Consider the following 27,150-nt stretch of genomic DNA (forward strand, 5'->3'; position numbering starts at 1 on the left):
AAAGAATAATCTATATATATAATTCTCCTCTTCGAGCCGTTAGAAAACAAGCTGCAAACGCTCTCCCTACCTCCCCACCCCTACATGGTTTTAGTGAGCTGTGTTCACTCTAAATGTTTACAAGCAGAGCCAACGATTTTAAACGTAGGGGGAGGGGGGGGGGTTATGGTCCTTAACGAGCTACTTATAGTGTTTTAAAGAAATATTTTCAGTGTCAGCGTTGGTACTGTCGAATTCACAAATTATGAATTATTGAAAATTAGAAACAACTAAATAGCGGCGTATGTTATGCCGCGGGCCGGCTCGTTAATTTTAAATTAGAAAATTTAACCACTGTCTTCCCCACCAACCCCGGGGAAAACGTCATGCCTGGTTCGAAATTTCAATGGATCTATTCTTTCTAGAATCTAGATCTATCTAGTAACTATAACTATTGACTGCTAGATCTAGATCTATAATAGATCTATATAATTTAAAAATGTGTCGTCCATTAATGGCTAAAGTCGTTTGGGAAATGTATTGTTAATATAGGAGATTTTTTCCCAACAGCTCATACAGACTACAGACATAGATGTAGATCTAGATCTAGATCTATTTTAAAATGCCGTTATAAAGATTCAAGTGTTTCACCTAAAATATGACATTCGGTGTTTTTTAAGATAGGATTTTTATTGCGGTTCCGGTAAATATCCAAGGGTAAGGGGACTTAATTGAGAATAACAGTGTTCCAAATTCTGATGGTAGGCCAAATTCTTAGTGTTAATAACGAAATTTATCTAGATCTAGATCTACTAACTACTAACTAAAACTAGACTAAAAGAGTAAGAGTCTAGATCTTAGAATCTAGATCTAGTCTAGTAAAGTGTAGAATCTAGACTAGTCTAGCTAGAGAGTCCTAGAGTGAGACCTAGTCAACACTCCAGTCTACCATTGTGATGACTGTGAGTGTGAATCACAGTAAAGTCACAAAGTGTGAAGTGTTGTGACAGTTGACTGAGTTGAGTGACTGACTAGACTCTTGAGACTTGAGTAGCTAGAGGCTACTCTAGGAAACTGATTAAGATTAAATATAATTAATAATTATCCATAGGCCTAGACCTAATCATCAGTATCATAGTTGAGTGGCAAGTTAGAGTCTTATACCAGAGTTGAACTTTTCTCAAGAAACATGCAGCATATTTAATTAATAATTATTTAAGATCATATAGATCTAGATTAGTGATTAGTGCATGGAGACATTGTCATGGACTCTAGTTAAATGTTCTTTTTTCAGGTACCATCTTGTCAGAGCCTTGCCTTATCATCTCAAGTACTTTCATCATCAATAATTATTAATTTGGAGCCTTTATCTTTTTGATGGAGATAATGCATTAAATTTGTCCTCTCACACATCTCAAGATAGTGGGCCTACAGTAAATATGGTTGTTTGTTCTGAACAGGTATTCATAAATAAATACTAATGTTTAATTTTTTAATTTTTCATTTATCATAGTGCTACATAGCATTTTAAAGTGATCTTCCAACAATAACGTTGAACAATCTTTACAGTCTTTACTGTTCAGTTGATAAACTGATGTCACAAACCCCACCCCCTCATGTTATCTGCAATTTGACAACAAAATGTGTATGAAAGATGGAGTGATGGAGACTTATGGGATTGATCGCAAAAGACATAACACACCAAAGTCCTAAGGGGAGGAGTGCACAAAATAACTATTTAAAGAAACAGAACACTTAAAAACATAAAATGAAAATCTATATATATAATTCTCTTCTGGGAGCCGTTAGAAAACAAGCTGCAAGCGCGCGCCTTGCAGTCCCCTCTCTTCCTCTCTATCGCTACCACCCCCCCCCCACCCCCTCAAATGGTCAGGTGAGTTGTAGTTCACGCTAAATATTTACAAAACAATCGTAGAGCCGGGTTTGGTGACGGGTATTAGGGGCAGATAATTCAGTTTGAAACTATTTTAAACTTGGAGGAGGTAACTAAGAAGAGGCTGCTTTCACGGGGGGGGGGGGGGATGGGGGTTTAGTGTTTTAAAGCAAATATTTTCAGTGGCAGCATTGGTACTGTCGAATTCACAAACAACTAAATAGCGGCGTATGATATGCCGCGGGTCGGCTCGTAGTAAATAAACTGCAACAATAAACTGAAAGTGTGCAGTAATATTTAAATGTTTGTAAACATAAGTAAAAAAAAAACAGGACATTTGAAAATTTAAAGCAATAAAAGGCAGAAAAAATTGGTACCCTGTATTTCTTCTTTCTTAATTGTTGACTTACTTAGTCCTCTTTGCTCCTTATGGAACATAGGGCCTCAACCATTTCCTTCCATTTCATCCGATCCCCCAAGACATCCATGTTGGCTTCAGTTCTTCAAAAAGACTCCACTCAAGCGCTTGGCGTGTAACATTTGGGTGAGCCTTTTGTAGCGTGTGTCTCACCCAGTGCCACTTCCTCCTTCTTATTTGCACACCCATAGGCTCCTGCCTTGCTTTTCTCCATAATTCTATGTTCGGCACTTTGTCCTGCCATCTCAATTTCAATATATGTCTAAGGCATCTGTTCATGAAGGTCTGTATGTTTGCTGTGCTTGCTTTGGAGACTCTCCATACAGCAGAACTGCCTTGACAATTGAGTTAAATATCCTAATTTTTGTGGTAACGGAGATTGCAGAACTTTTCCATATGGGTCGCAGAACTGTGAAAACACAGCAGGCTCTATTAATTGTAGCACATATGTCCTCTGTGCCTCCCGATTTGCTGATCTTGCTGCCAAGGTAGACAAACTCTTCCACATCATTTACCCGTCTTCCATCTATTGTCACTGGGGCCTGCTGGTTATTGTTAATTCTCATCACTTCTGTCTTTTCTTTGTTGATCCTGAGACCTACGCACTGAGAGATGGCTCCTAATGCATCAACATGCATTTTTCTTTCATGTTTTGTAGCCTGTGTGAGAGTAAGGCAAGATCATCTGAAACTCCAGATCCTCTAATTTCCCTGTGAAGATTTCCACCAACGCAGTTAAGTACTAAGAGTCAACATGGTATGCACCATACAGCCACTTGACTCCAACTGCAAGGCAGTAGCTGTTTGATTAATTTTTCTTCTAGATAGGTTGCAGAACTCAGGAGTTAATAGTTACATTCCCAACCATGCCATTCCCTGTGCTTTCTACTTAAAAGAAGACAATAAAAATTAACAGAAAAACTCAACTTTTTTCATAAAAATGGAACTTAAGGGGAACTATTCTAAAAATATTTTGCTTAAAGACAGCAGCTTTTTAAAATAGCAAATTTTAAAATCTCAAACGTTGTTAAAAGTTAATTTTAATGACATATTTATCAGTTTGGCATTCAGTAGTAAATTACTATTCAAATTTCTAATTAAACTGAAAACAATTTATGTGGAAAAAAGTTTGGGACTAAAAAAAATTAAACTGTATAGAGATCTATATCTAACTATTTTAGCTAAATAGATCTAGCCACTAAATTAATTTAATATTTACATCAATTAAGTTTACTAGAGTTTAACCTAGCCAATTTACAGGCATTCTAAAGAAAAAATACACATTTTGTTAGATTTTAGTGGTCTATGTCAGTTCTTCAGAATAAAATTTCATAGAAACTACATAAAATGTTAAAATAACAAATTTCTTCCATTTTGAGTACCCCCTTTTTCAATTGTATTTTTTTCTCAAAAATTTCTCAATTTAATTGTGATTCTGAAAAAAACCCACAGTTTTGAAACTTTGGATTTAAATTTTGGAACAATACTTTTTGTGATTATTAATATTTTATTATTTTTCAGAGCAAGACAGACTGTTAAACTGGCAAAATAATGATTTCAAAAATTGTAACAGTGGGTGTAAGGTTTGCAGCCAGGGTGCCATGGAAAGCTGTATATGTTGTCTTTGCTATGTTTGTGCTCTCACTGTACCTGATGTTTACTGTTGTTAATGATCGCTACATGCATCATATGCCATGGTATGAACGGCCAGCACCGTGTATAACCCCACAGCTCATCATGGATAAGCTGATCAATCTTTCCTTTGCTGTGTCTGATATTCTGACAAAGCTGAATGTATCCCATACATTATGTTATGGTACTTTGTGGGGTGCACTAAGACATGGAACAATTTTACCATGGGATAACAATGTTGATGTAAGTTGGATCAGTACATTTTACAATTAAGTAAGTAAAATACAGTATTCTTTCAAACCCTGATTAGTTGATGGGGCAGATGAAGTAGAGTGGTATATGCTATGCCCGCGAAGTTTACTTTCCTTAAAATGAGTCATGTTCTCGTTAGTGCTGGCTGAACTCTTGCACTTTCTAGGCACTCTGAGCCTGGGATCTGAGCTCAAGACTTTCTGGTTAGCAGTTGTACATTCAACCATCTGACCAGACCATCCCCAGATTTTACTATTGAGCAATACATATTTACTGTTCTTAAACAAAATAATTACAATTTTATGATACTTTTTTAAGTTTACCATTTAAAAAAAAATTCAAATTTTCAAGCGGTTAGGCCTATATTTTGTTTTATATATTTAAGTTTACTGAAGCTATTGAAATAAAAAATGTAAATACTGATACATTTTTTTTTTCAGTTTTGTGTTTTAAAGAAAGAAATACAAGCAGTGCCTTGGGAGAAGCTGAAAGGACACTTTCTGGCAGAAAATATTAACTTCTATTATGATTATAGACATGGAATATATATAATAAACAATGGCCCAGCTGAAGTAATCATAAATGTTTTCTATATTACTCCATTTGGTGAGGTCTTACAAGATGGATTTGAAAACCGATTTCTGTGGTTCTTTCAAGAGCAACCTTTGTCTTTTCCCCTAAGACTCTTAGAGCCTCCATTTAAGAAAATACCATTCCATAATCGCCAAATGCCTGTACCTCATGAAGACATTGAGATTCTTAAATATTTATACAAGCATGACTGGTGGTTGATTAAGAGCCCGCCAGGATGCTCACAAGGAAGTAAATGAATCCTCAAAAAAAATTGTCACTCAGTATTTTCACTATTTTAAGTATCTGGCAAAGGAATACTTTCAGTGTTGAAGAAAACAAGGATTATCTATCATCTACTAGCAAGCAGAAAGTGTGTAAAAGAACCAAAACATATATGATTTTAATGAAGGCCCAATGAAACTATTGCTTTGCATGCAGTGTTACCAACTTTTTGTCTAAATCAACCCCACATGGAGTGTGGTCATGTGCAATAAATGTTTGGGAATGTAGATCATGTACCTTTAAGGAACCTGTTTTAATGTTATCTTCTGCTACACTTATTGCACTTATTTAATGCCAAATCAGTCAACACAATGTCTTGGCATTGGAACTATATGATCATAGGTAAAAAAAATCCCACTGTTTATTCCTTTACAAAACATAATGTAAAAATAAATATGTTCCTATCTATCACACCGGTTGAACCTACTTGACGATCTCCATCAATTTTACTGTGTCTTTAGACTACAATTAGATTTCCATTACTTGTATTATCCCCTGAACATCTTTTATTAGTTCCCATTTTGCTGTATTGTATTTCCTATTAGATGTGTAAACACACACCCACCCCTCCCCATTGGCTGGCATTAAACTGTGTAAATTTAGCCTTGTATGTCATTTACACATACCTGAGCGATCACATGGAGCATGTCCAAATCTACAAAAAATTTCTGTGACAGTTTTTATCAACACTATTTATAAAGATGTGCACTCTTGCAAACCTTTTTTTTCACCCAGAAATATTTCTTTCATTGTTAACTTATAAACTAGTATATAATAATATACTATAGTTTATATATTACGGATAAGGAGCTAGGGATTCTAATATAATGCAAAGTATGTGAAAATGTGTAAAAAAAAGTTGTGATCTCTGTGAGTCTTTACAATTAAGTTATATCAAAATTGTAACCTAAATTGCTTTTACAATAATATGCAAGTTTGTTTAATACACATAAAGACAATGTGCATTATTTAAAGGTTTTATGTATATATTTCTTCATTAGATAAAAAGTGATATTTCATTAGTATGTTTTTTTAGTATGAATGTTATTATTAGCTTTAAATAACTTTTTAAAATTATTGCTTAAACTTTTGTAATGTTTCAAGCATATTTTTAAATTGACAATTTAGTTATCCACACTCATTTTTTTTTAATATTTTATTTTCCTAGCTTATACCTTTAACTTTAAACAATATTTTTGCTACACAAGCACTTGTATGGGGGAAGGCTCCGGTAAAAAAAACTTTTTTAATACTCGTTAGAAAACAGTTATTTCTTTACAGATTTATTAAGATACATCCGCATATGCTTTTCCACTAAAAAAATTTTTGAAAAAATCTTGGTAACTATGACAACGGCGGCCATCTTGAAAAATTAACCCCTTCGTAGGTTTTCCACCATTCATAAAATATTACACTTTAAGCCCAATAAACAATCAATTCATAATCTTCTTCCATATTTTGGGGCAATCAGCTAAAAATTTTAAGTGCATATCTTCAAACTAATTTTTTATGAATTTTCAAAATTTGCGTCCGTTCAAAACACTTAACTTTGGGGAATTTTGGGGCATTAAAACTAGTGTTTTGAAGATATCTTAATAAAGCTGTAAAGAAATAACTGTTTTCTAACGAGTATTAAAAAAGTTTTTTTTTACCGGAGCCTTCCCCCTTATTAAGTAAACAAACAATAGGAGTACAGGTTATTTTAAAAATTGTTAATTTTCATAGCATGATTGTTATTTAATTATAAGTTTACTAGAAAGATCATGCCCAGAGTTGTTCTTTATTTAAGCCAGGAGTATTTGCTCTATTATAATTTAAAGCACGATCCAATATAACAAAATACATTGTTGCATATTATACCTGAGCTACATTTAAATGGTTTATCCTGTATGTAACATTATATCTCATTTTTTTACAAATGTATGTAAGTATAAATAAAGCTTAAATTTACAGTGTTGCTGTAATCATCAGTTTTATAAAATAATTGTTTTGTAGATTGCCAGACTAAAGCAGTGTGTTTGGACAGCAGCAACAGAGATTTGAAAACTTCTCTACTCTACCACTTCGTTTATCACAAATATAAAAAAGTACTTTTCAAAAAGCATGATGTGATATGTTATTTTTTTGAAAAACTTTTTTTTTCAGTCTGCATAATATTTTTTTTACTGAAATTTTAAAAATATTATGCTCAATTTTGCTGTTTGTCACATATTTAACATGTTCCATGGCTGTGCTGTAATTTTCTGTGAAGAAAAATGCTTCAAACACTTGTTGTTCCTATAGGAAATTTAGAACTAGGTTTTATCTGTTTGCTTAGTGTAGTTATATATTTAAGTCTTTAGACACAAGACATAGAACAACTAATGTGATTCTACAACCTTGTGGAGTATATATACAATTTAGTACATGCATTGTTGAGTTAGCTTGTATAACTGTTAGTTACCTTCACCTGGCCTGTTAATTTTATTTATTTAAAATAACTTAAATTTGTACCGTTAGTGGATAATCAGTAAGAGAAATCGGAGTATAGTTTTAGCTTACAGAATTTTATTCTGTTAAAATCTACTTATAAATAACCTGGCATTGTAAAAATTTACATTGTTGAAAGTGGGCCTTGCCATGAAAGATACTCAATATTTTTTAGTTCACAATGTGTTGTTTTGGTACAGTGCTATATATCCTCAATAACCATTTGTAACTAGCATAACTAGTTAGGATAAAGTACTGATGTATCAGTCATCTACAATAATGAGGGGAAAAAAATCAAAAGAAAGAGGTTTGGAATAAGTTCTTGTTATCAGTGGATGCATCATAAAGTCTAACTCAGCTGTTGTTTCAATTTCTATGTGACATTCCTTTGTTTTATACACTTTGTAAATGTCTTATTTAAGATTGGTGTGCTTTTAAGAAGCATGATGCAGATTTTTAAATTTCTGTTTTTTATGCTAAAAAGTAAAAGAAAATTTCACTAATATTGAAACATTTGTAATCATGTTTGGTTATGACTTGAATGAATAAAAATATGGGACCCTCACTTTCATAATTTACTTGTTAATTTTTTAATAAGATAATTTATTTTACTCTTTCTGTAAGTGCCTACTAAAGGGCATGCTGAAATTTCTTTTTTACATTTCCAGAAAGAATCCTTTGCTTAATTTTTTTTTTGTCATATTAAGTTTAATATCTAAGTATTAAGCTTCCAAAAGCATATATTGTTTACAATTGTACATTTTATATAACAATTATTTTTTTCATCCTTCCTAATAAATTTTTACAAGTTAAAATTCTTACATTTATCATATCACTACTACTATTTCGGCTATTCATAAGCAGTACAATAATAAAAGTATAAACATTTTAGAAATGTTAGTGTATTATCAGTTCACTGTAGTTTAAGAAATCATATCTACAAAATATTCATATTTTGACTATGAATATTTCAGTAATGCTCACTCATTGTAACTTCAAAGTAATATTTAGACTTCATAAATCATTTTCATATTTTTAATCTGTTGAATTCAAATTTTAAATTAACTCTTTTTCAACAACAAAAAAAAATGTTTTTTAAACACATTACATTTAACAAAACATGGTTCATATAGATAAAAGGTAGTAGAGTTTGACTTAACACTATACTGGACTAATAAGAAGCATAGTTTACTATTCTAGCTAACCCATATAAAAAGGTGTTACTGGTGTAACCTATCGTACATTGTATATTAAAAAAGGCTAAAATTTGTTGAGAATTAGAATAGTTTCAGATTAATCTATATAATCCTACTTAGGTTTTTTTTTTACAAACAGGATAGATCTCATAACATGGCAGAACTCTTTATAACATAGTCAACTAATACATAATTTTTCATAATAAAATTATTGAAACATTTAGATATCTGTAGGAAATATACAAGGACTGCCAAATAATTTATTCTGCATTATCGATTATTTGTAATGAGAAATAATCATACCACCACTCACTGATTATTGTTTTTTAATTCAAAATTGTAGGAAAATGTGAGAAACTAATAAATAAGCATAAACTCAAGTGTTGACCTGTTTAATTGTCAATTAAAAATATACAATGAACAGTTTTAAAAGACACCATTTTACACTATTTTTTTTACTTCCAGTATGTCAGTTAATGTAAGCTCTGATGCATGGTCACCTACACAAAATACTGAACAGCAGTTTTAAAAATCAAAATGCTAATTACATATACAGATTATACAGTGTATAGCTTCAAAGAACAATGTTTTATTTTTGCAAGGATTAATGTATAAACAATTTTAGTTTATTTTTTATTTCCTGTTGATTTGAGTTGCATATTGTTAATAAAAGAAAGAATTTGATTATGCTTTTCTAGTTCAGCTTCCAGTTCAGATATTTTATCAGTTTTTTGTTTTATCTTCTCAACTTGTTCTTGGTTGATTCCCTCCAAGGTTGTTGCCTATTTATAGATGCAAAGAAATTGTTAAAGATGAACAGCAGTATTTTATGAGTTTTGATAACTAAATAAATCTATTTCTAACTAGAAATATTAAAACTAATTTTTATGGACTGAGCACTAAATAATTTTTTATTTAAGAAATAAATAATCAATGAGTTAGCCCAATTGCAAGTAAAATACCTACCCTCTGTTGTAGCTGGCGGCAAGAGTTTTCACTTGTGCTGAGTTGGTTTCTCAACTTATCTACATAAGCTTCTATATCTTCTTTTTCTTTTTCAAGCTCAGAACGTTCTTTTTCAGTATCATCATACTTACTCTGTAGTACTTGCAATGTTGAATTTATTTCTAAAGTGAAAGATTCAGAAATTTTAGTTTTGGGAAAATAGTAACTAAATTTAAAAAATAAAGAACAAAGAGACAATTTACAATGCATTCTACTATGAACATAAATTCCAGTTCTTCTCTGTTCGTAATTGTAATGTTGGCAGGGATTTCCTCCAATACAATTAAGTAGTATAGGTCAAATTGTTATGCACCATATTGACTCCAAGTTCAGCCTGCTTTTTTGTCTGGATTTGCTATCATAGCCTTGGTCCAATCAAGAACAACAATGCACTAAAAGTAAGATTTTGGAGTTTCTCTCCTAGATGGGTTTTTGCCCCCAGTAATCAAGCTTCATCTAACCAGCTGTGTATTATAGGACTACAATGTTGAGTAATGAATACTTGCTTTGTAATGAAGCATCTTTTTCTTTGAGTTGTTTAGACAAAGATTTTCTCTCTTCTTCTAGTTGTTTGCACTGGTTAGATAACCTAAAAAACAAAAAGTTGTAATAATGTTATATAAATTCAAATGAATTTTGTTTTTCTGTGTAAATGTAATTGATCCTACTTACATGTCATACTGGTCTTTCAATACTTCATGAGCTTCTTGCAGAGCTTCCTTCATATTTAATAATGTCTTATTCTCTCTTTTACAAGCCATTATAGTCTCTTCCAATTCCATACATCTAAAATATAAATTCAAAGTGAACTAAGTACAGCTTTTGCAAACATTTAGTAGTCTAATTACTGAAAAATAAATGTAAACAATTTTTTATATAGACTTATTATCTTACTTTTCAGTTGCTTCATCTTTTTCTTTATTCAAGGCATCCATTTCTTCCTTAAAACTAGATAATCTAAAAAAAAAAACACATGGTTCAAACATTTAGAAATCTTTAATTGGTTTTTTAAACATTTTTGAGTAAAAGAATATTTTCAAAAATTGGTAATATAGTTGCATATGACAGGACAAACCAAATGTTTTGAATCCTATTTATGAAAATGTTTTTAGCTATGATTATGAGAAGTAAGTTAACATGATCAACTAAATTAATAAAACCAGAGCACTTACTGTTTTTCATATTGTTCCTGTATTTTATCTGCATTTATCTTTGCTTCATTCATCTGTGACATGATGTGTTCCGTCTTCCTCTCTGATTCTTTCAAAATATTTTGTAGCTTTTTCATCTTTTGATATATGAAAATTGAATGTTACAATGTTTTCTGAAAACTTGTTTAGCTCTAGAGACCTGTTATTTATAGTCATTAAAAAAGCACACACTTACCTCAGCAGAATGGGAAACCTTGGTAGCTCTAAGCTGTGCAATTACTCTATCAGCTTGTGTAAGCGCTAAACTTTTGGCCTCCAGCAGATTATTTAGATGCTCCTCTTTTATCTGTGTAAATATTAAATTAAATTCATTTGTAAAGTTTCCTATAACATAAAAATAGATCAAAATATAGTTACCTGTTACTACAAAATTTTAAAATACAATTTGTTTTTAAGTACAAACTAACCTGCAGAGATTTTATATGATGCTCAAAAACTTCAACTATTTCTACTACTTTAGGTTCTTTTGACTGTAAATGAAAAGATTAAAAAAAAATGCAACAATGAATTTATTTTTATTAAATATTCAACACAGCAGATTATTGTAAATATATCCTTAGTCTGCAAATGAGCAGTATTGTAACAACAGCAAAATTATTGTTATTGTTGCTAGCAAATCCCACACTGACTGCTACAGTTTATCTTAAAATAGAACACTGGTAGAACTGTGAAAGCCCAAATATGGCTGTGTTTGAAGGGTCATAAGGTCGTTCATTGTGACCAGGTGGATTGAAGCAAAAATTAAAGCTTTCCACATTTTTAGAAAAAAAAAAAGGCATCAGAAAATCATCAAATTTTTTGGCGGAAAAATATATTTAAAAAAATATTTATTACTTAGACGATGAACTCAAGGAGTATCCTGAGTTAAGTCTACCAGTTAACAGACAACTAGATTTATATTAATTTTTGCACTTATTCCATTGATATGAAATTCCTTATTGATTTTCAAGCAAAGCAGTTTAAAGAGTACTGAGTATATTAACAAAAACTCCATTCTTTATCAAAATAAATAAAGATTTCATTGATTAGCTCAGAGCAAGCTACAACCAAAACATTTAAGTTAAAACAGCATGTACAGTTGGTTCACGGGTTATAAAATATTAAAAACCTAGAATATTATGTTCAAATGACTAATAAAAAAAGACATTATTTTAAAAATGTAAATAATATAATAAAAGTTTATGCCTACCTCCATAATGCTTTCCATTTTTTCAATTAAACTCTCTAATGATAAATCATTCTTATCATAACTTGTTTCATTCTTAGAATTTCCTTTGCTTTTATTTTCCACCTGGGCATAAGATGTGCTAGTAAGTGGTTGGACTCTGTTTTCCTTGCTTTCAAGTACACTGCTGGAAATTATTGCCTGTTTTCCTATTGTTTCACTATTTTTTCTGCTACGTTTTAGTGACTCTTTTTGTTTATTTAAGCATGCAACTGTACCACATAGGCTGAAAAATAAATAGTTTCTTTTTACATTTCTAAAATTAACTATTTTTTTTAAAAAAAAACAACAAATGCACTCAAGTTATAAATTGATCAATAAACTGTAATTTCAAAAATTTGATACAAGAAATGATAACTCTTCTATAATCCTTTTCTGCATTAACAACCTTCAGAAATGCTTAACATTCTTTAGTCATTAACACCCTAATTAACTACAAACCTTATGTCGGGTGTGGCATCTTCAAATCCCATGACAAAACACATAAGCCGTAATGCAATTTCTACATGATCTTGACATGTAGACATAAGACCAACAGCAATTAAGCTCATCATTCTTGGCGACTAACAAATAAAGTCATGAGAAAAGCCATTAGAAAAATAAACGTGACAAGAGTGTCTGTTATTTTATACATAGATTGCCTTATGTTGTGTAGTAATTAAGATTTAAATTAGCTGTTATACCTTCAGTACTTCCTTCAAACATTCTGAAAGTCCTTGAATACATTTCCGTAATTTCCATGCAAGATCCAAAGTTAATAGTCCACACTGAGTACTCTCTTCTCTGTAACAAAGTATAATACATGCATAGGTGTTTCTCGGGCTGGGAGGTAGCCTCCCAAGAAATTTTGGAAATTTATTTTTGCAAAAAAAGTAGTCTTTATTAAAGTTTAACTAAGCTTTTTCATATTTTTAAAATTTTTATGACTATTTAAATGCTTTTCTAAATGTTACTTCATGCATTTTTGTGCATCTATAGGCAAATGTGGGAGAGCCATAAAAACTTAGCCCTCCCATCAAGTTATTTAAATACATTAACCGCGACACACAAACCCAAAGGTTTGATCCACATAAGATTTCATGCTTATGTCAATATTTAATTTAAAGAAACACAACATGCTGAATAAATTCTTTTTACCTTTCTACACTATCTGGTAAGTATGAGGATGCAGCAGACAGCTGTTTCTCGAGGAGGTTGGCCATACTATCTAGTGTTAATAATGTGCTTATTGTATCTTTGCTCTGTTTCTTTGAACACAACACTTGGTGAAAGAAAAAAATTAAAAGGGAGGTGATAGTGATAGGCATACGTAAAAGTTTTTAAATGTAATTTTGGTGATCGTATTTCATTTGGTGAGATATGAAAGGTCCTTTTACCATTTAAAATCTTGATGATACGAACAGTTTTTTCTGGAGAGTTTGTCTGGTCTGGTCGGGTTAGAAAATCTGTAAACACTGGAGTCAACAAATGAACTGGATAGCTTTCTGTACTACAAATACTATCCTGTGTGAAGATAAAGCAATCATAAATAAAATTAAATCATTCAAAATTAAATAGCTGAAAAGTATATGTGCAGAAGTTTAGTTCCTAATATTTTTAGAAGTTTCTAAACTCAGTGCTATAAACCAAACTACTTCAAGTTGGGCAAAAATGTCAAATCTTATTCAATAAATAAAAATAATTTTGCATGGTTTATATTAATTTAATATATCTAGTTAGGTTAATATTATGTAAAATTCTTAAAGGGCAGTAACAAGAAAATATTCCAAAAATGTTTGCCATTTTAAGTTGTTAATCAACTTTATTTTAACCATACGCACCAGAATACAGTTTTTTAAATGGGCGATTTGACACTACCTACTTGGCAAGTTTCAAAAAGAAAATCCAAAGCTAAACATGGTGCTCTGCTTCTTAGATTCGGTTCTTGTGCTGCCCAATGTATACAGCACAATAATATGTTAGTGTCAGGTTTTAAGGCAGTTTGTTGGACTTCTGACATTTCTGTTGCTGAAACTTTTCCTTGGGCCAGTGGTGTAAAAAGGCTTGAGTTTATACATTGCCGAATAGATGGCACAGTGCAGAGACTGAGAAGAAGTTCAAACATCTGTAGAGATAAAATGAGAAATACAGTTTAAAAAAAACCATTTAATTTAATGGTCACAAAAAATATACTTGTAAGAATAGCATACGAACAATCAATGAATTTTACCAAATACTAGTATTACCTCAGCAGCAGTTTCATCTGAGCCAGCAGGTAATAACAAGAGGATATCTTTCATACACTTTGATAAATGGCGATATCTGAATAGAGAGTTACCATAAAAATATTCTGTATAGACATACCAGATTTATTTTGTTCTTATACCAGATTTATTTTGTTCTTATTTAATTTATTTGTTTAAATATGAGACTATTGAAGATGGTTTTAAAAAAAAAATTTCTCGAAGTATTATTTCTAGCTATAGTAAATACTCATTAACACTATGTAATATTCAAGCTACTCAGAAAAAACTTGTTTGGTTAAAAATTGCTTTAAACAAATTTTAGATTTACTTGTTTATACAGATCTGCATTTGTGGGTGTCGAATTAAATCTGTAAGTAGGTCCGCAGCATATTTCCATGCCACTGTCTTAAAGCTATTTTTTAGAACGCCAAATATTGCTTGCATAGTCTGTTCCACATTATTGCTCTCAAAGAAAAGCTGAAATTAATTTCCAGCAAATGGTTAAAAATGTAAAATAAATTCTGAATTATAGTTGCATAATTTTAGATAAACATTAATTTTTTTTTTTTTTTAAATCTTCTCTACAGATTAAATTGGAAAGTATTATTGACTACTTTTTCATTAATTAAAAAAAAATGTTGTGATACCAAAATAATTTGTGGTGAACTAAAATTCAATTACCTTTTGTCCCTCACTTTCATTCAAACATAAGCTTGTGAAGATACGAAGTGAGAAAATAACCAAGCTTTGGTTTTGATTATCAAAAAAGTTGCACAGAGCTCTTAATATTTTCTTAAAATCAGACTGATACTGAAACATTTTTAAAAACATGTTAAAAAACAAACTGATTTATACATTTCCTAAAATTCTACATATGTTCTTAACTTTACATTGAATGAACGAAAAGTTATTCTAACCATATTTCTGATGGTTGACTGCACTAGGAAATTATTTCTACACAAATTTGCTAGTGTCCCCAATGACGAAGAAATAAATGCTTCTGTGTTGTTGAGGCTGCAAAGTAGGATATGGACACATTTTTTTACACAAGCACAAAAGATTATTTTAGCGGTCTATAATTACTAATATTTGACACCTATATAAAAACTAATTTATGTCTCATGAATGTAACTTTTTACTGTCAGGGGATTAAAAATATTTTTACATCCCATAAGATCCCAAAAGTTCAAGCACTTTTTCAACATAGTAGTCTAATGTACTCAAAAATTAAAAGAAAAATCAACATACAGAAAAACAAAGGCTACTTAATACTTGCTATTTTATAGTTGTTCAAGAATGAATAAAATTTCTTACATGTTGTTTATAATGAACTTTAAAAGATCATCCATGTTAGGTTGATAGTAGTCAATACGATAACCATATGTTATTCTTTGAAGTAGTTGAAGAGCCTAAGATATAAAATACAAATAATTTAAAATGATATAAATATGGCAAAATGATTTTAAACTACAATAGCCAGACTTTTTAAAAACATTTTAGAAAAAAGTTTAAGACACTGTGCTGAGTAGTTGCAAACCTCTGCTAAAGTGTTTTCCTCTTCTGTCAAACCACTGTAGGCAACAATGACTGCTGCTAAGTGTGTGTGGAGACTGTATGTTTCAAACAACAGTTTCCTGACATAATCATCATGAGCTGAAATGCATGAAAAATAAGCTTTAGTTATACATTTCTTATTAATTCATTTCACTATTAAGTTAATTAAGCTGAGATAACATTAACTGGTAGCTGATAAAAAGAGTGCATTTTTATCAATTCTTTTAACAAAAATAATGATGTTAACTAATCTTAGAAAAGAAGCTTACAAAAGTTAAGCAAAATTTTTATGACCCGCTGCATCAATTCGATCTGTCCATGCTCTTCCCTTATTACATCTACAAGGAATGTCAAACAGTCAGCCAATTCCACAAGATCTATAGAATGAAGCTGACGAATATAACTTGATCTTGATGATATTGTCTGAAGAGCCTGAACAGATTGTTATGAACATAAAATTATTAAATGGGTTCCAGTACATTGTATGTATAACCGATATCTTTATCATTTCACATGATAAAAAAAATTTACAGTATAACTAACAAAATTTTAATCATAACATTTTTTAATAAATATTTTTAAATACAAGCTTGCATGATTGTAAAGAAAGGATATTTCTTAATTTAGATTACCCGTAATTTGTTTTTTAATACCTCTACCGGTAATTTATTTTTAATGCCTCTATTATTTTCTCATTGCACAAAAGTGTTTCAATCCTTTTCCTCATCCAACATTTCACTGTTATCTCAAAGATTTTTAAAAATATCATTTTATGTAAGTTACATGTAACCATGTCATTTCAGAACTTAATTTTACAATTTCAGTCTTTACTAACCTACCTCTAATTGTCGAAGCAGATATGCTAGCTGTCCATTATTATGAGTATACTGATTTGCAGCTCTTAAAACTTCTTTGATACAATTTGTGGGCTCCATATTCAAGTATATAAATCAAGTAAGCTGAAAAAATAATATCCCGATTAAAATAGTGTAATAAAAAAGTAACATAATAAAACAGATGATGCATTAACCCTTGAAGTAAGCCTACACCCAATTAGACTATTATTATTAGGCATACTAAAAGATAAACAATGACTTGGTTAATTTAAATAATTGTAAGTACAGGCCTAATTAATTATTACTTACAAGCTTAATATTGTTGTTTAAGTAACTCACCTTAAAATGTTAAGTATTAACCTATCATTTATTTTAAAAGTTATATTCGCTAAAAAAAAGACTGACTAAAGTTAGTTTGAAGACTGGTTAGCAGTATAGTTATTAATGACCAGTAACTATTAATTAGTAGAGCCTCTGAAAAGCCTTAGTGCTAATTTTTAAAAAAAGAGGTTTAATTAAAAAAAGGTGTAGGCGGAGTGGTTAAACATGATTGCTATCTTGAGTTAGATAGTAAGTCACTAAACTACCTAGCTTTTATGAATAATTGACTCAAGTTTGGGCAAGTAAATCAAATGTGGCTGGGTTTACGTGGGGTCGCATGGTGGTTTGAGGTTTTAAAAAAATAATTGTGATACGAGGCCGATTTTATTAAAAAAAGTGGTCATAATATTTGATTTCTTTTTTTTATAGACTGATAAACCTAATAATGCTTCACCTATTTGCTCATAAGGGGACGTAGTGGTCGAGCAGTAGAGAGCTGGACTGCTAACCCGAAAGTCTCGAGTTCGAATCCGGGTTCAAGTCAGTAGACCGACCCTAAGTCCACCCAACTCTGATGGGTACCTAACTGACGTTAGGGAAAGTAAAGGCGGCTGGGCATAGTGCTGACCACACTATCTCTTCATATGCCGAGGTCACAGACCAATAGACCGTCATGTTTGAAAAGGGAACTTTTTTAATTTGCTCATATCTTGTACATACATCATTGATATTTTTAAAGTTCTATTGATTTTAATGAAACCAACTTTTAAATTTAGCATTCATCCTCCAAACCAAATTTTAAAATTCCTTTCTGGGATAGCCCTGCCACATATAGTTTGTTTTAAGAATGTGAAAACCTGACATTTTGCTCATGGTAAATTTACATTTTAATGTAATTCTAAGAAGGTAAATGGAACTAAGACAAAAAAAAATTGTCAGAAGTCATGTGTGTAGACACAGTGTAGGTAGTGTAGATTGTAGATCTAGATCTATCAGTTTCTATCAGTATCACACTCAGTCACTGGTGTTGTTACTAGACTAGGTCTAGAACTTAAAAGCCGCAAAAGGTAACTTGAATTTTGAAGGCCTACTTAAAAATTCGATATGCCTACTTTTTATTATAAGTATTTCAATTTGTCTAGGTCTAGATCTTTTGTTTTAAACTTTTATTTGAAAGTCTTTCATTTTTAAATATTTTTTTTCATGTTTGGACTTGACAACGGGAACTTTGGAAGAGCAACCTAGGGAAATTTTGTCTTCCACACTAATTTAGATCTCTAGATACCGTGGTGATAACTATTTGCATGCAACACAAGGATAATATTTAAGATCTAGAGTCTATTAGCCCTTTTAAATTTTGATAAAACTATTGAAAGATTTAACTAAAACTTCTTACATTTTGTTTAGTTTAAATGACCCTCCAATATCCGGTAAATAGAACAATTTTAACTTCCATTCCAAAAAAGCTCCAATATAATATGCATCGAAAACATTCGCTTTTTAAAAAATGTTTAATAGCATTGTTTAATATGTTAATAAACGTGCAATGTGAAATACAAAAATTAAATGTGTCATCGAAAAACCTGGTTAAAAATTAACACAAGCTTTAAATTAGGTTGAAGGTCTTACAAATTGAAACTTTTTTTTTGGTGTAAATTCCTATTTAAACATTTTTGTTACTGTAGAATGAAGTCCAAGAATGTTAAATATTTATAAATACTATTTTAAAAATGTAAATGGTCATATATATATATATATATATATATATATATATATATATATATATATATATATATATATATATATATATATATATATATATAAGGTGAGGGCTTTTATATTTCTAAACCTTTAGAAAAAATAAATAAACAAGGGGAAACAGACACAGATGTGAAAAAAAGGATAGGCAAGACAAGAAAAGTTATCATCAAGCGAAGGAAATGGCTCATGAAAAATGATTATGGAGTTGTTGGTGGCTCATACCCAGCACGGGTAATGGCCTGTAACTACTGTAAGTAAGCAGTTTAACATTCTACCAAATATAATAATTCTTAATCTGTTGGAGTAGATTAACATTTAGAAAGCAGATAATCTTTAAAACCACTCAACAAAACCAAAATTCCTCTTATGCATATGAATTGTATCATTGATGTCCAAGAAAAAGCGATATAATAAAATTAATATATGCAAACACCTACACACATACACTCATAAGAAAACTATAGACAAATATATATATATATATATATATATATATATATATATATATATATATATATATATATATATATATATATATCACCAGGTGGACAACAGACCTCGCACAGCCACTGTATCTATATAAACTAGTCTAGGCGCTGTAGTGTTCACAGGTGCTGAAGGTCACCGGCCGTCGCATACAGGCCTGAATCAATTTAGTCAACAACGGAGTTACACTCAAGGGATCGGGCTGGCATATTCAATTTTTTCTTGGAAAGCTTTCTCAAAGACTATATGTAATAAGATCAACCCCCACACACCATTCCAACACGTAAAAGATTATGTGGAATAGCACATACTGTAGACCTATTCTGGCAGTAATATAAATTTTAAGTCTGGAACTTCAAGAATACAAAACGCAATCAATAACGAACATAAGAGAAAACTGCATACGGAAATTGGTAGGGATAACTAGGCCTTATAATATTTATTTTTAAGAGGAAAGGGCGTGGGATCATCTGGGTAAGGGGATGGTTATTGTCCTAGACACATGACAGGTTATTGTAAAAATCAACACCAAGATTTGGCAAACAAGAGAATGCATCCATTTTGCTCACAACCACAATCCCAAATAAAGCAGGAGTGATCTCCCCTAAAATTAAGGGTGCTGGCAATATCATGCAATCTGGCTATAAAAATGATTAATTTTATTTTTACAAGCTTTTATTTAACTTGCTTCCGCTATCTTACTCCTCTGTCTTCCTCCTGTCTTGACCAAAAGGAGGCTTCTAACCGATCAATTTCTCTGAAATTCGGCACATCGTCAAGACCCGATGACAATGCGATATATTAAATTTGACTTAGTTGGATGCCTAATTAATTTTTTTATGAATCAATTAAAATGTTCTGAAATTAGTAGGCTGTCTCACTACTACTATTTTGCACTATTATATGCGCGTTATCATGTTAATTTGGTGTAAAAATAAAAAATGCATAAAAACGTTTTAATAACAAGCCCTTTATGTAATAATGCACTAAAAGGAGACAGATTTTCTTTAAATATATATAATAATACACTACTATTTAAATAACTATAAAGAAAAGCATGGGTCTCTTTATAAATATTAGAAAAGGTAACCAATAGATAACATAGTGACCAACACTTTTCTTTATAGTTATTCAAATAGTAGAGTAGGAAAAGTAGGGGCTATTGGTTTAAGTGCTGACCACAACTTCCCTTCATATGCCAGGGTCAAGAAATATGAACTCTACTTCATCTGCCCAATGGATCACGAGGTCTGAACATAATTCTTTACTTTTGTACTTTATTTCTTTGCCAAGAGGGTTTTGCACAGTTTTTTCCATTCTTCGACCTCGGTTATTTTTTCATACCATAAGATATTCAATATGCTATGTTAATAAAAGTCTGAAGTTTGTAATTATATGTTTTGTGTTACTCTCCATCTCTCAGAACCATGGGGGTGAACAATTTCACATTGCAGTTAAACTGTTGAATTTTGGAAGGTGCAGGCAGTACTTTTGATGCCGCTTAGATTCCCTCATCTGTTCCCCCATCTTTGCATACTACCATTCATAGATATGTGAAGCTATCCACTTCCAAAATAGTCATTTCTTGTATCTTGAGTGGGAACTCCTATTTGTTGTTAGCTCTCAACACATCTGTCTTAACTATCTGTATATCATGTTTGAATTGTTATTTAACAAAAAATGTTTTTCCTTTGTTAACATAAAAGAGACAAATACATTAAAATTTGATGAATGCACATAGAAAGGATAAAAATTCAATTTATTAAATTTATTAAAACAAATATGCTATTCAAAGAACATATATTAACAAAACAATGAGTAAATAAAAAATGTTTTTCTGGCAGTTTTGTAAGGATGATTGGAAGGTTTTCAGTCCCAGTTAACGCCAAGTAAGATAAAAATCATGGAAAGAAGTGATAACATGTATTGCCTGATTACCTTTTCTAACAGTGATAAGGTAGCAGGGGAGAATACTTCAGCATAAACTGTTGTTTGGATTCACTTGACCACAATCTTGTGTAAACAATCACTACAAAACATATACAATATTATGTACTTGATTTCGTTGATCATGTATTTTAATATAACATAGGCAGTCTCTCACAAGGTCCCTCAGGATACTTTCAAACTAGCTTTTATACTTGTCATCATGATACTATCTTTTTGAGATAGAAATTGTATTATAAGAGAGTGGTCACCAACATTATAACACACCTTGGAATGCAACTCTTCTTTCTCTGGCCCTGGAGAGAAAAATATAATACACATATCATCAACAATTGGGATACTTTTAATTTTACGCACTAATGTTAGTACATTTACATTGATTATGATGTATATATTTATTCAACTAAGCATATTTACCACTGTATAAAGCAGTCATAATATTAAACTGAGCAAGCACACCATTCAATGAAAGAATTCTTGTTGGTGCTGTCATCAGAATTTGGCATCTCTTTTTTTCACTAATCAGAATTAAATTTGAAATCAAAAGAATATATTTAATTTTAAATTTGCTAAATCTTCAGATAACTTCACTAAAGTAAAACATAATCCAATTTGTGATACTTTGTATTCAGAGTTTTAATAGTTTTACTGATTACTCTGTTAAAATGTGATTCTATTCATAGAAATGTTTAATTTACTGTCTGGCATCTTTATTCAAGCATATTAGTTTGGAATTTTTTTGCATCAGCTGAAAAAACATATACTCACTCTTGAGATTCTATCCACGAAACAGCATCAGAAATAATGGCACATAACTTTGCCAGGCTCCTTTCGATGTTATTCTCCTTAAAAATTGGTGAATTATTTAAATATATATAAGAATACATTTTTATGAAATTTTCTTTGCAGATTAGTATACAAGGTGTAGAGTGGTTTTTGTTGTTTACAAAAATATTAAGCATGGGTAATGTACCCTTACCACTTATGTCTTATTAGTAATATTTTAAAAATTAAAAGACTGTTAATACAAGTATATAAAATTTATAGATAACTTCATCATTTTCATGAACTAATGCAGTGTACAACTATAATTTATGCTTTATTTCTTTTTAGTGTGAGATAGGATTTTTATTATTATTTTAGTTTGTTTTTTATTATACTTATAGAATGAAAATTGATAATCGCCACTTACATTTATTTGTGTAGCATATGTGAGAATGTCTTCAATGACAATTAAGTTTGGCAACTTTGCTTTAGTATGAATTTTAGCACACCAGGAGAGAAGCTCATCAGACTCCTCAAGATATCTGTATGTTTATGTTTTAAAATGGTAAAAATTTCATAGTAAGAATTGATCAAATGTTACAGAATATTAAAAAGCATAAAACTATGTTAATGATAACTAACAATAGATCCAAAGGCTTAGCAAGGGCAGGGCGGGGATGCGGACCGCACCGGGTGACACCATTTAGGGGGGTGACACCAAGGCAAAAAATTGCAAAATGTACATACTATAGACAAACATCGTTACTATTAAGTCTGCAGTGATTAAAGCATGTATTTAAATTATAGGCCTATGTATGCTGACACAAACACACACACATAGATCAAACTGGTCTATGTTATGTCATTAATTAGTGTAATCTGAATTGAGAAAATAATTCACTCTATAAATACATATGAAAGAACAGAGATTCAAGGATAATCACTAATTCTATATGGTCAGCTAAAAATTTAGAGGTCGATTATAAGGGATTAAAAATATTCAAACTAAGCTCAAGTAAGTAAAATCTGAGAGGTTTCATACTATTTTTGAAACTTGTAAACTATTTTAAGTCAGTTTATAGGTAGCTCCAAAAAAATTAATATTTGATCTAGACTATTGGATAAAAAGTCTGTTGACAGAAAATCTTCTCAAATGCTTCCCCCACCCTCCAACCAAAACTTCATCTTCAACCTCTTTTCCTATGTCAAAACATTTAAAGAGTGAATATGGATTTTGTGTTTTTAAAGGATTAGACATCAGTCTACAGGAAAGCACACAACCTTTGCCCCTCTCTAGTACATTCTAAATCAAAACAATTTATACCTGGTATTGTTAATATTGACTTCATGAAAAAAAGTCGTGTAATTCTTGTATATGATAAAAAAGCAAACCACTGTTTAACATGTGATAATCAAGGCTGGTATAAAATACATTTTATGTGCTCATAGTTAAAAAGATTTTTAAAATTTATTCATTTTAATATTTGCAAATTATCCTAACTAAATAAAAAAAATTTAAGGCCTCATGTAGTTTGTAGTGCAGATCTCATATTTTGATATACATAAGATTTGGTAGTGCACAGAATTCTGGTTAAAAGTCATTAAAAAACTAAAAAACCCCAAAAGCAGCCAAAGAAAACATACAAGAAATCAACAAGCCGCATGATGGCAAGCTCAGGTGTCATCATACCATGTACAGCATTAGGCAGCCTTTTGAGGGGATGGGTACATATATAGGTTACTCTGGCTCCTGAAGCAGCAGCACTAACTGCAGCTTGGAAAGCAAGGGCAGTTTTATCTCTGAAAAAATAATATAGTTATGGAACATAATTATACATAACGAGCCGACCCGCGGAGTATCATACGCCGCTATTTAGTTGTTTTATTTTCTACTTTTCAGTAGAATTCGACAGTACCATTGCTGCCACTGAAAATATTTGCTTTAAAACACTAACCCCCCCCCCTTTGCCCCAACCCCTACCTACACCCCCCCCCCCCCCCCCCCCCCGTAAAAGCAGTCTCCTCTTAGTTACCTCCTGAAAGTTTCAAACTAAATTATCTGCCCCTAATAGCTCTATGATTTGTAAACATTTAGAGTGAACCACCGCTCACCAGACCATGTGGGGGTGGGGTTGGGGTGGTAGTGATAGTGATAGAGAGGAAGAGAGGGGACTGCAAGGCGCGCTTGCAGCTTGTTTTCTCACGTCTCCCAGAAGAGAATTATATATATAGATAGATTGTTTTCTTATCATAACTTTCTTTCACAATATCTAACAGGTAATTCTACATATATTCCAGTGTACAAAAATAAAACTGAGAACTTACGCTCTATCAGGTCCTACTATAACAAACTTGTTCCATTTCTCTGATGACAGTTTCACAAGAACTTTGTCCAATTCAGAAATAGACGAATTGTTTTGTAAATATGTTGATGTTAGAGGAAAAATGTGGGTTAAAAATGCCATCATAAGAACATCAATTAGTTAATTTTTCCTCTCAAAATTTCAGAAAGCTGATAGAAGAACTTGAATCATCTTTATGAGTGTTTTGAACTATTTCTGGGACACCTTAGTTAAAACCTGACAAAGACAAAAAAATCAAATTTTTGAATTGTTAGCAGCTTTTAAAAATTAATCCTCAGGTAACCCAACCTTTGGCTTTGGTCATTTTTGTGTGCACCATTCATTAATGAACAACTATTTTTGTTGCTACTTCTTTAAAAAAACACCTTGCAGTAGCCCTATTACACCCAAGAGTCCATCAAAAGTAACTTAGTAAGACCATAGCCATAGCAACCTGCTTAACTTTACTGTATTTTAAAATTATTAAATTGATACAAAATTAAAGGGGGACTTCTATGTGTTATACCAGTGACTAATAATGCCACAATAACAGAATCTTTAATTTTGAATAATTTTGAGACTTGGGGCTCTTCTCTGTTGTGTCCAATTGTTTTAGATTTTTAATTTTACAATTTATAGGGCCTAGATAATTTCATAATAACATTAATATTAATAGATAGATTCTATAGAAAAATCTCTGGACAAGATCATTCATGATTTATCATTCAGATTGAATGAGTAGTTAGTAACTAGATCTAAGTCTACTGGCAGCTACTTTTCCAGCTAGCAGCTCAGCCTAACTCTCAATCTCAGTCATGTGTCACAGTGTGTACTCAGCAGCTAGAGTTGTAGGGTCTGTAGAGACTTTTATTTGTAGAGTTCTGTAGTGAGACTAGAGTAGAGTGTAGATCTACACTCTACACTAGTCTCACTACAGTACTCTACAAATAAAAGTCTCTACAGTAGTCTACAGTTCTACAGTCTACAGACCCTACAACTCAACTCTAGCTGCTGAGTACACACTGTCACTGTGACACATGACTGAGAGTTAGGCTGAGCTGCTAGCTGGAAAAGTAGCTGTCAGTAGAACTATTTAATGTATTTATTATTTATCCTGTCTTAGACCATAGAGTAGTGAGTACTACTAACTCTGAGTAAGTGAGCAGTGTAGAGTCAGAGTACTGTAGAGTACTGTAGACAGAGAGAGGAGACAGTGAAGAGTGAAGAGTCTGAAGACTACATAGAATCTAGTTCTAGATTCTAGTACATAGCTGAGACTTGCTTGAGAGTTGAGACTCATGAAACTTCATGAGAGTCGTCATGAGACAGATCATAGGATAAGGTCATAAGGATGAGAATCTTTTTACAACTCCGTTGCAACAACGAGTGCCGCCTGGATAATGAAATACATTTTTAAAACGTTTTTCTTAACTCAGCTTCGCGTTTGTTTGTTTGGATGTTTGTTGTTAAAATTGACATCGAAAATTAGCCCACTTCTGATTGCTCTAGAGACCTGAAATTTGGCATGCATGCTACTTTCGCCTAACAATTTCAGATGCAATCATAAAAACTAGCAATTAGTGACCGTAATTAGCTTAATTTAATTACGCCCCAAGGACCATAAAATTGAGGACATGATTTCTAAAGATACCGACAAGAATGGAGGCCTATTGACGCAGTTACTTCGGCCCCAATCGATGTGAGCGCGCTGGCCGTGATCGTATAGTGGTTAGTACTTCGCGTTGTGGCCGCGACAACCCAGGTTCGAATCCTGGTCGCTCAAGATTTTTAGTCTGTGTATTTATAAACACTTTTTTAAAAACCACGTTTTTAATGTGTAGCAACGGACTAAAAAGGAGAAAATAAAATACTTAAAAAAAACTTTTTAAAAAACCACGTTTTTTATGTGTAGCAACGGACTAAAAAGGAGAACGGACACGGTAACACGTTGTTAACGGTGACACGGTTGGTACGCTGGGCATGCTAAAATACACATAAACACGTTTTTCCTTAACTCAGCTTCGCGTTTATTTGTTTGTTTATGGGAGATTTGATCACGTGATTCGTGAGTAGATCTCCACGCCAGCAACGTAAATTACACCCTTTCTCTGTTTAAAGCGTATCGGTCGCTCAAGATTTTTTTAGTCCGTGTATTTAAAAACACTTAGTCAAGTCATACTTAATCAAGTGATTAGATAAAGTAGAAAATAAACTATATAAAAAACTTTTTAAAAACCACGTTTTTCATGTGTAGCAACGGACTAAAAAGGAGAAAATAAAATACTTAAAAAAAACTTTTTAAAAAACCACGTTTTTCTTGTAGACTAAAAAGTAGAAAATAACTATTTACTTACATTTGATGACAAAAAACGTGGGTCGGGCAGATGGGTCGGGAAATTTGATGGTGAACGTACCCACGTTTTTTGTCATCAAATGTAAGTAAATAGTAAATAGTTATTTTCTACTTTTTAGTCTACAAGAAAAACGTGGTTTTTTAAAAAGTTTTTTTTAAGTATTTTTATAAAATTAATTGTTAAATTGTTTTGTGTAATTAGAATTTTTTTACACCACTCCAAACTGCACTACACTATAGATAATTCATTAATTCTAAAGTAAAAACTTAGATATAGTCTATATTTAAATCTATATCTACTTGAAATTTTAATTTCAATTCCAGTGATCTCTTGACAAGTCTTGTTTGTTTATTTGTTCTACTTTCGATATTACATGCTTGATTCCAACGCAAAAGATCATAAGCGATTCGATTGGCCAGAAATG

At 31.6% G+C, this 27,150-nt stretch overlaps 3 protein-coding genes across 7 annotated transcripts; 1 reads left to right on the forward strand and 2 right to left on the reverse strand.

Annotated features, from left to right (window-relative positions):
* The first annotated feature begins 674 nt into the window (after positions 1-674).
* On the forward strand, positions 675-6,267 carry LOC131931500 (uncharacterized). The gene is made up of 4 exons (XM_059288315.1): positions 675-740; positions 1,274-1,439; positions 3,812-4,165; positions 4,615-6,267. The coding sequence occupies exons 3-4, from the start codon at positions 3,842-3,844 to the stop codon at positions 5,002-5,004; spliced, it is 714 nt and encodes a 237-aa protein (XP_059144298.1). The 5' UTR covers positions 675-740; positions 1,274-1,439; positions 3,812-3,841; the 3' UTR covers positions 5,005-6,267.
* A 1,653-nt stretch (positions 6,268-7,920) lies between these two features.
* LOC131931506 (protein CIP2A homolog) lies at positions 7,921-18,510 on the reverse strand. Of its 3 annotated transcripts, none has more exons than XM_059288327.1 (23): positions 18,468-18,510; positions 16,754-16,873; positions 16,184-16,346; positions 15,898-16,013; positions 15,675-15,769; positions 15,278-15,374; positions 15,042-15,170; positions 14,689-14,837; positions 14,361-14,436; positions 13,997-14,239; positions 13,512-13,638; positions 13,273-13,396; positions 12,819-12,918; positions 12,577-12,698; positions 12,100-12,361; positions 11,318-11,380; positions 11,086-11,196; positions 10,872-10,987; positions 10,594-10,656; positions 10,372-10,485; positions 10,206-10,288; positions 9,661-9,821; positions 7,921-9,476 (listed from the first exon to the last, which is right to left on the reverse strand). In XM_059288327.1, the coding sequence occupies exons 2-23, from the start codon at positions 16,847-16,849 to the stop codon at positions 9,321-9,323; spliced, it is 2,766 nt and encodes a 921-aa protein (XP_059144310.1). In that variant the 5' UTR covers positions 16,850-16,873; positions 18,468-18,510; the 3' UTR covers positions 7,921-9,320. The 3 variants fall into 3 exon arrangements, with proteins under 3 accessions (XP_059144310.1, XP_059144311.1, XP_059144312.1); XM_059288328.1 differs by lacking the exon at positions 18,468-18,510 and adding an exon at positions 18,184-18,372; XM_059288329.1 differs by lacking the exon at positions 18,468-18,510 and adding an exon at positions 17,090-17,131.
* A 2,606-nt stretch (positions 18,511-21,116) lies between these two features.
* On the reverse strand, positions 21,117-27,106 carry LOC131931501 (uncharacterized). 3 transcript variants are annotated; one of them, XM_059288316.1, is made up of 7 exons: positions 27,026-27,106; positions 24,356-24,609; positions 23,675-23,830; positions 22,458-22,572; positions 22,034-22,110; positions 21,683-21,783; positions 21,117-21,561 (listed from the first exon to the last, which is right to left on the reverse strand). In XM_059288316.1, the coding sequence occupies exons 2-7, from the start codon at positions 24,496-24,498 to the stop codon at positions 21,431-21,433; spliced, it is 723 nt and encodes a 240-aa protein (XP_059144299.1). In that variant the 5' UTR covers positions 24,499-24,609; positions 27,026-27,106; the 3' UTR covers positions 21,117-21,430. The 3 variants fall into 3 exon arrangements, with proteins under 3 accessions (XP_059144299.1, XP_059144300.1, XP_059144301.1); XM_059288317.1 differs by lacking the exon at positions 27,026-27,106 and adding an exon at positions 25,655-25,749; XM_059288318.1 differs by lacking the exon at positions 27,026-27,106 and adding an exon at positions 25,640-25,749.
* Positions 27,107-27,150: the final 44 nt, after the last annotated feature.

The sequence above is a fragment of the Physella acuta genome, unplaced genomic scaffold, assembly GCF_028476545.2.
Source record: "Physella acuta isolate Inbredline_101_S28 unplaced genomic scaffold, ASM2847654v3 ptg001982l, whole genome shotgun sequence".
In the NCBI taxonomy this organism is placed as follows: Eukaryota; Metazoa; Mollusca; class Gastropoda; family Physidae; genus Physella; species Physella acuta.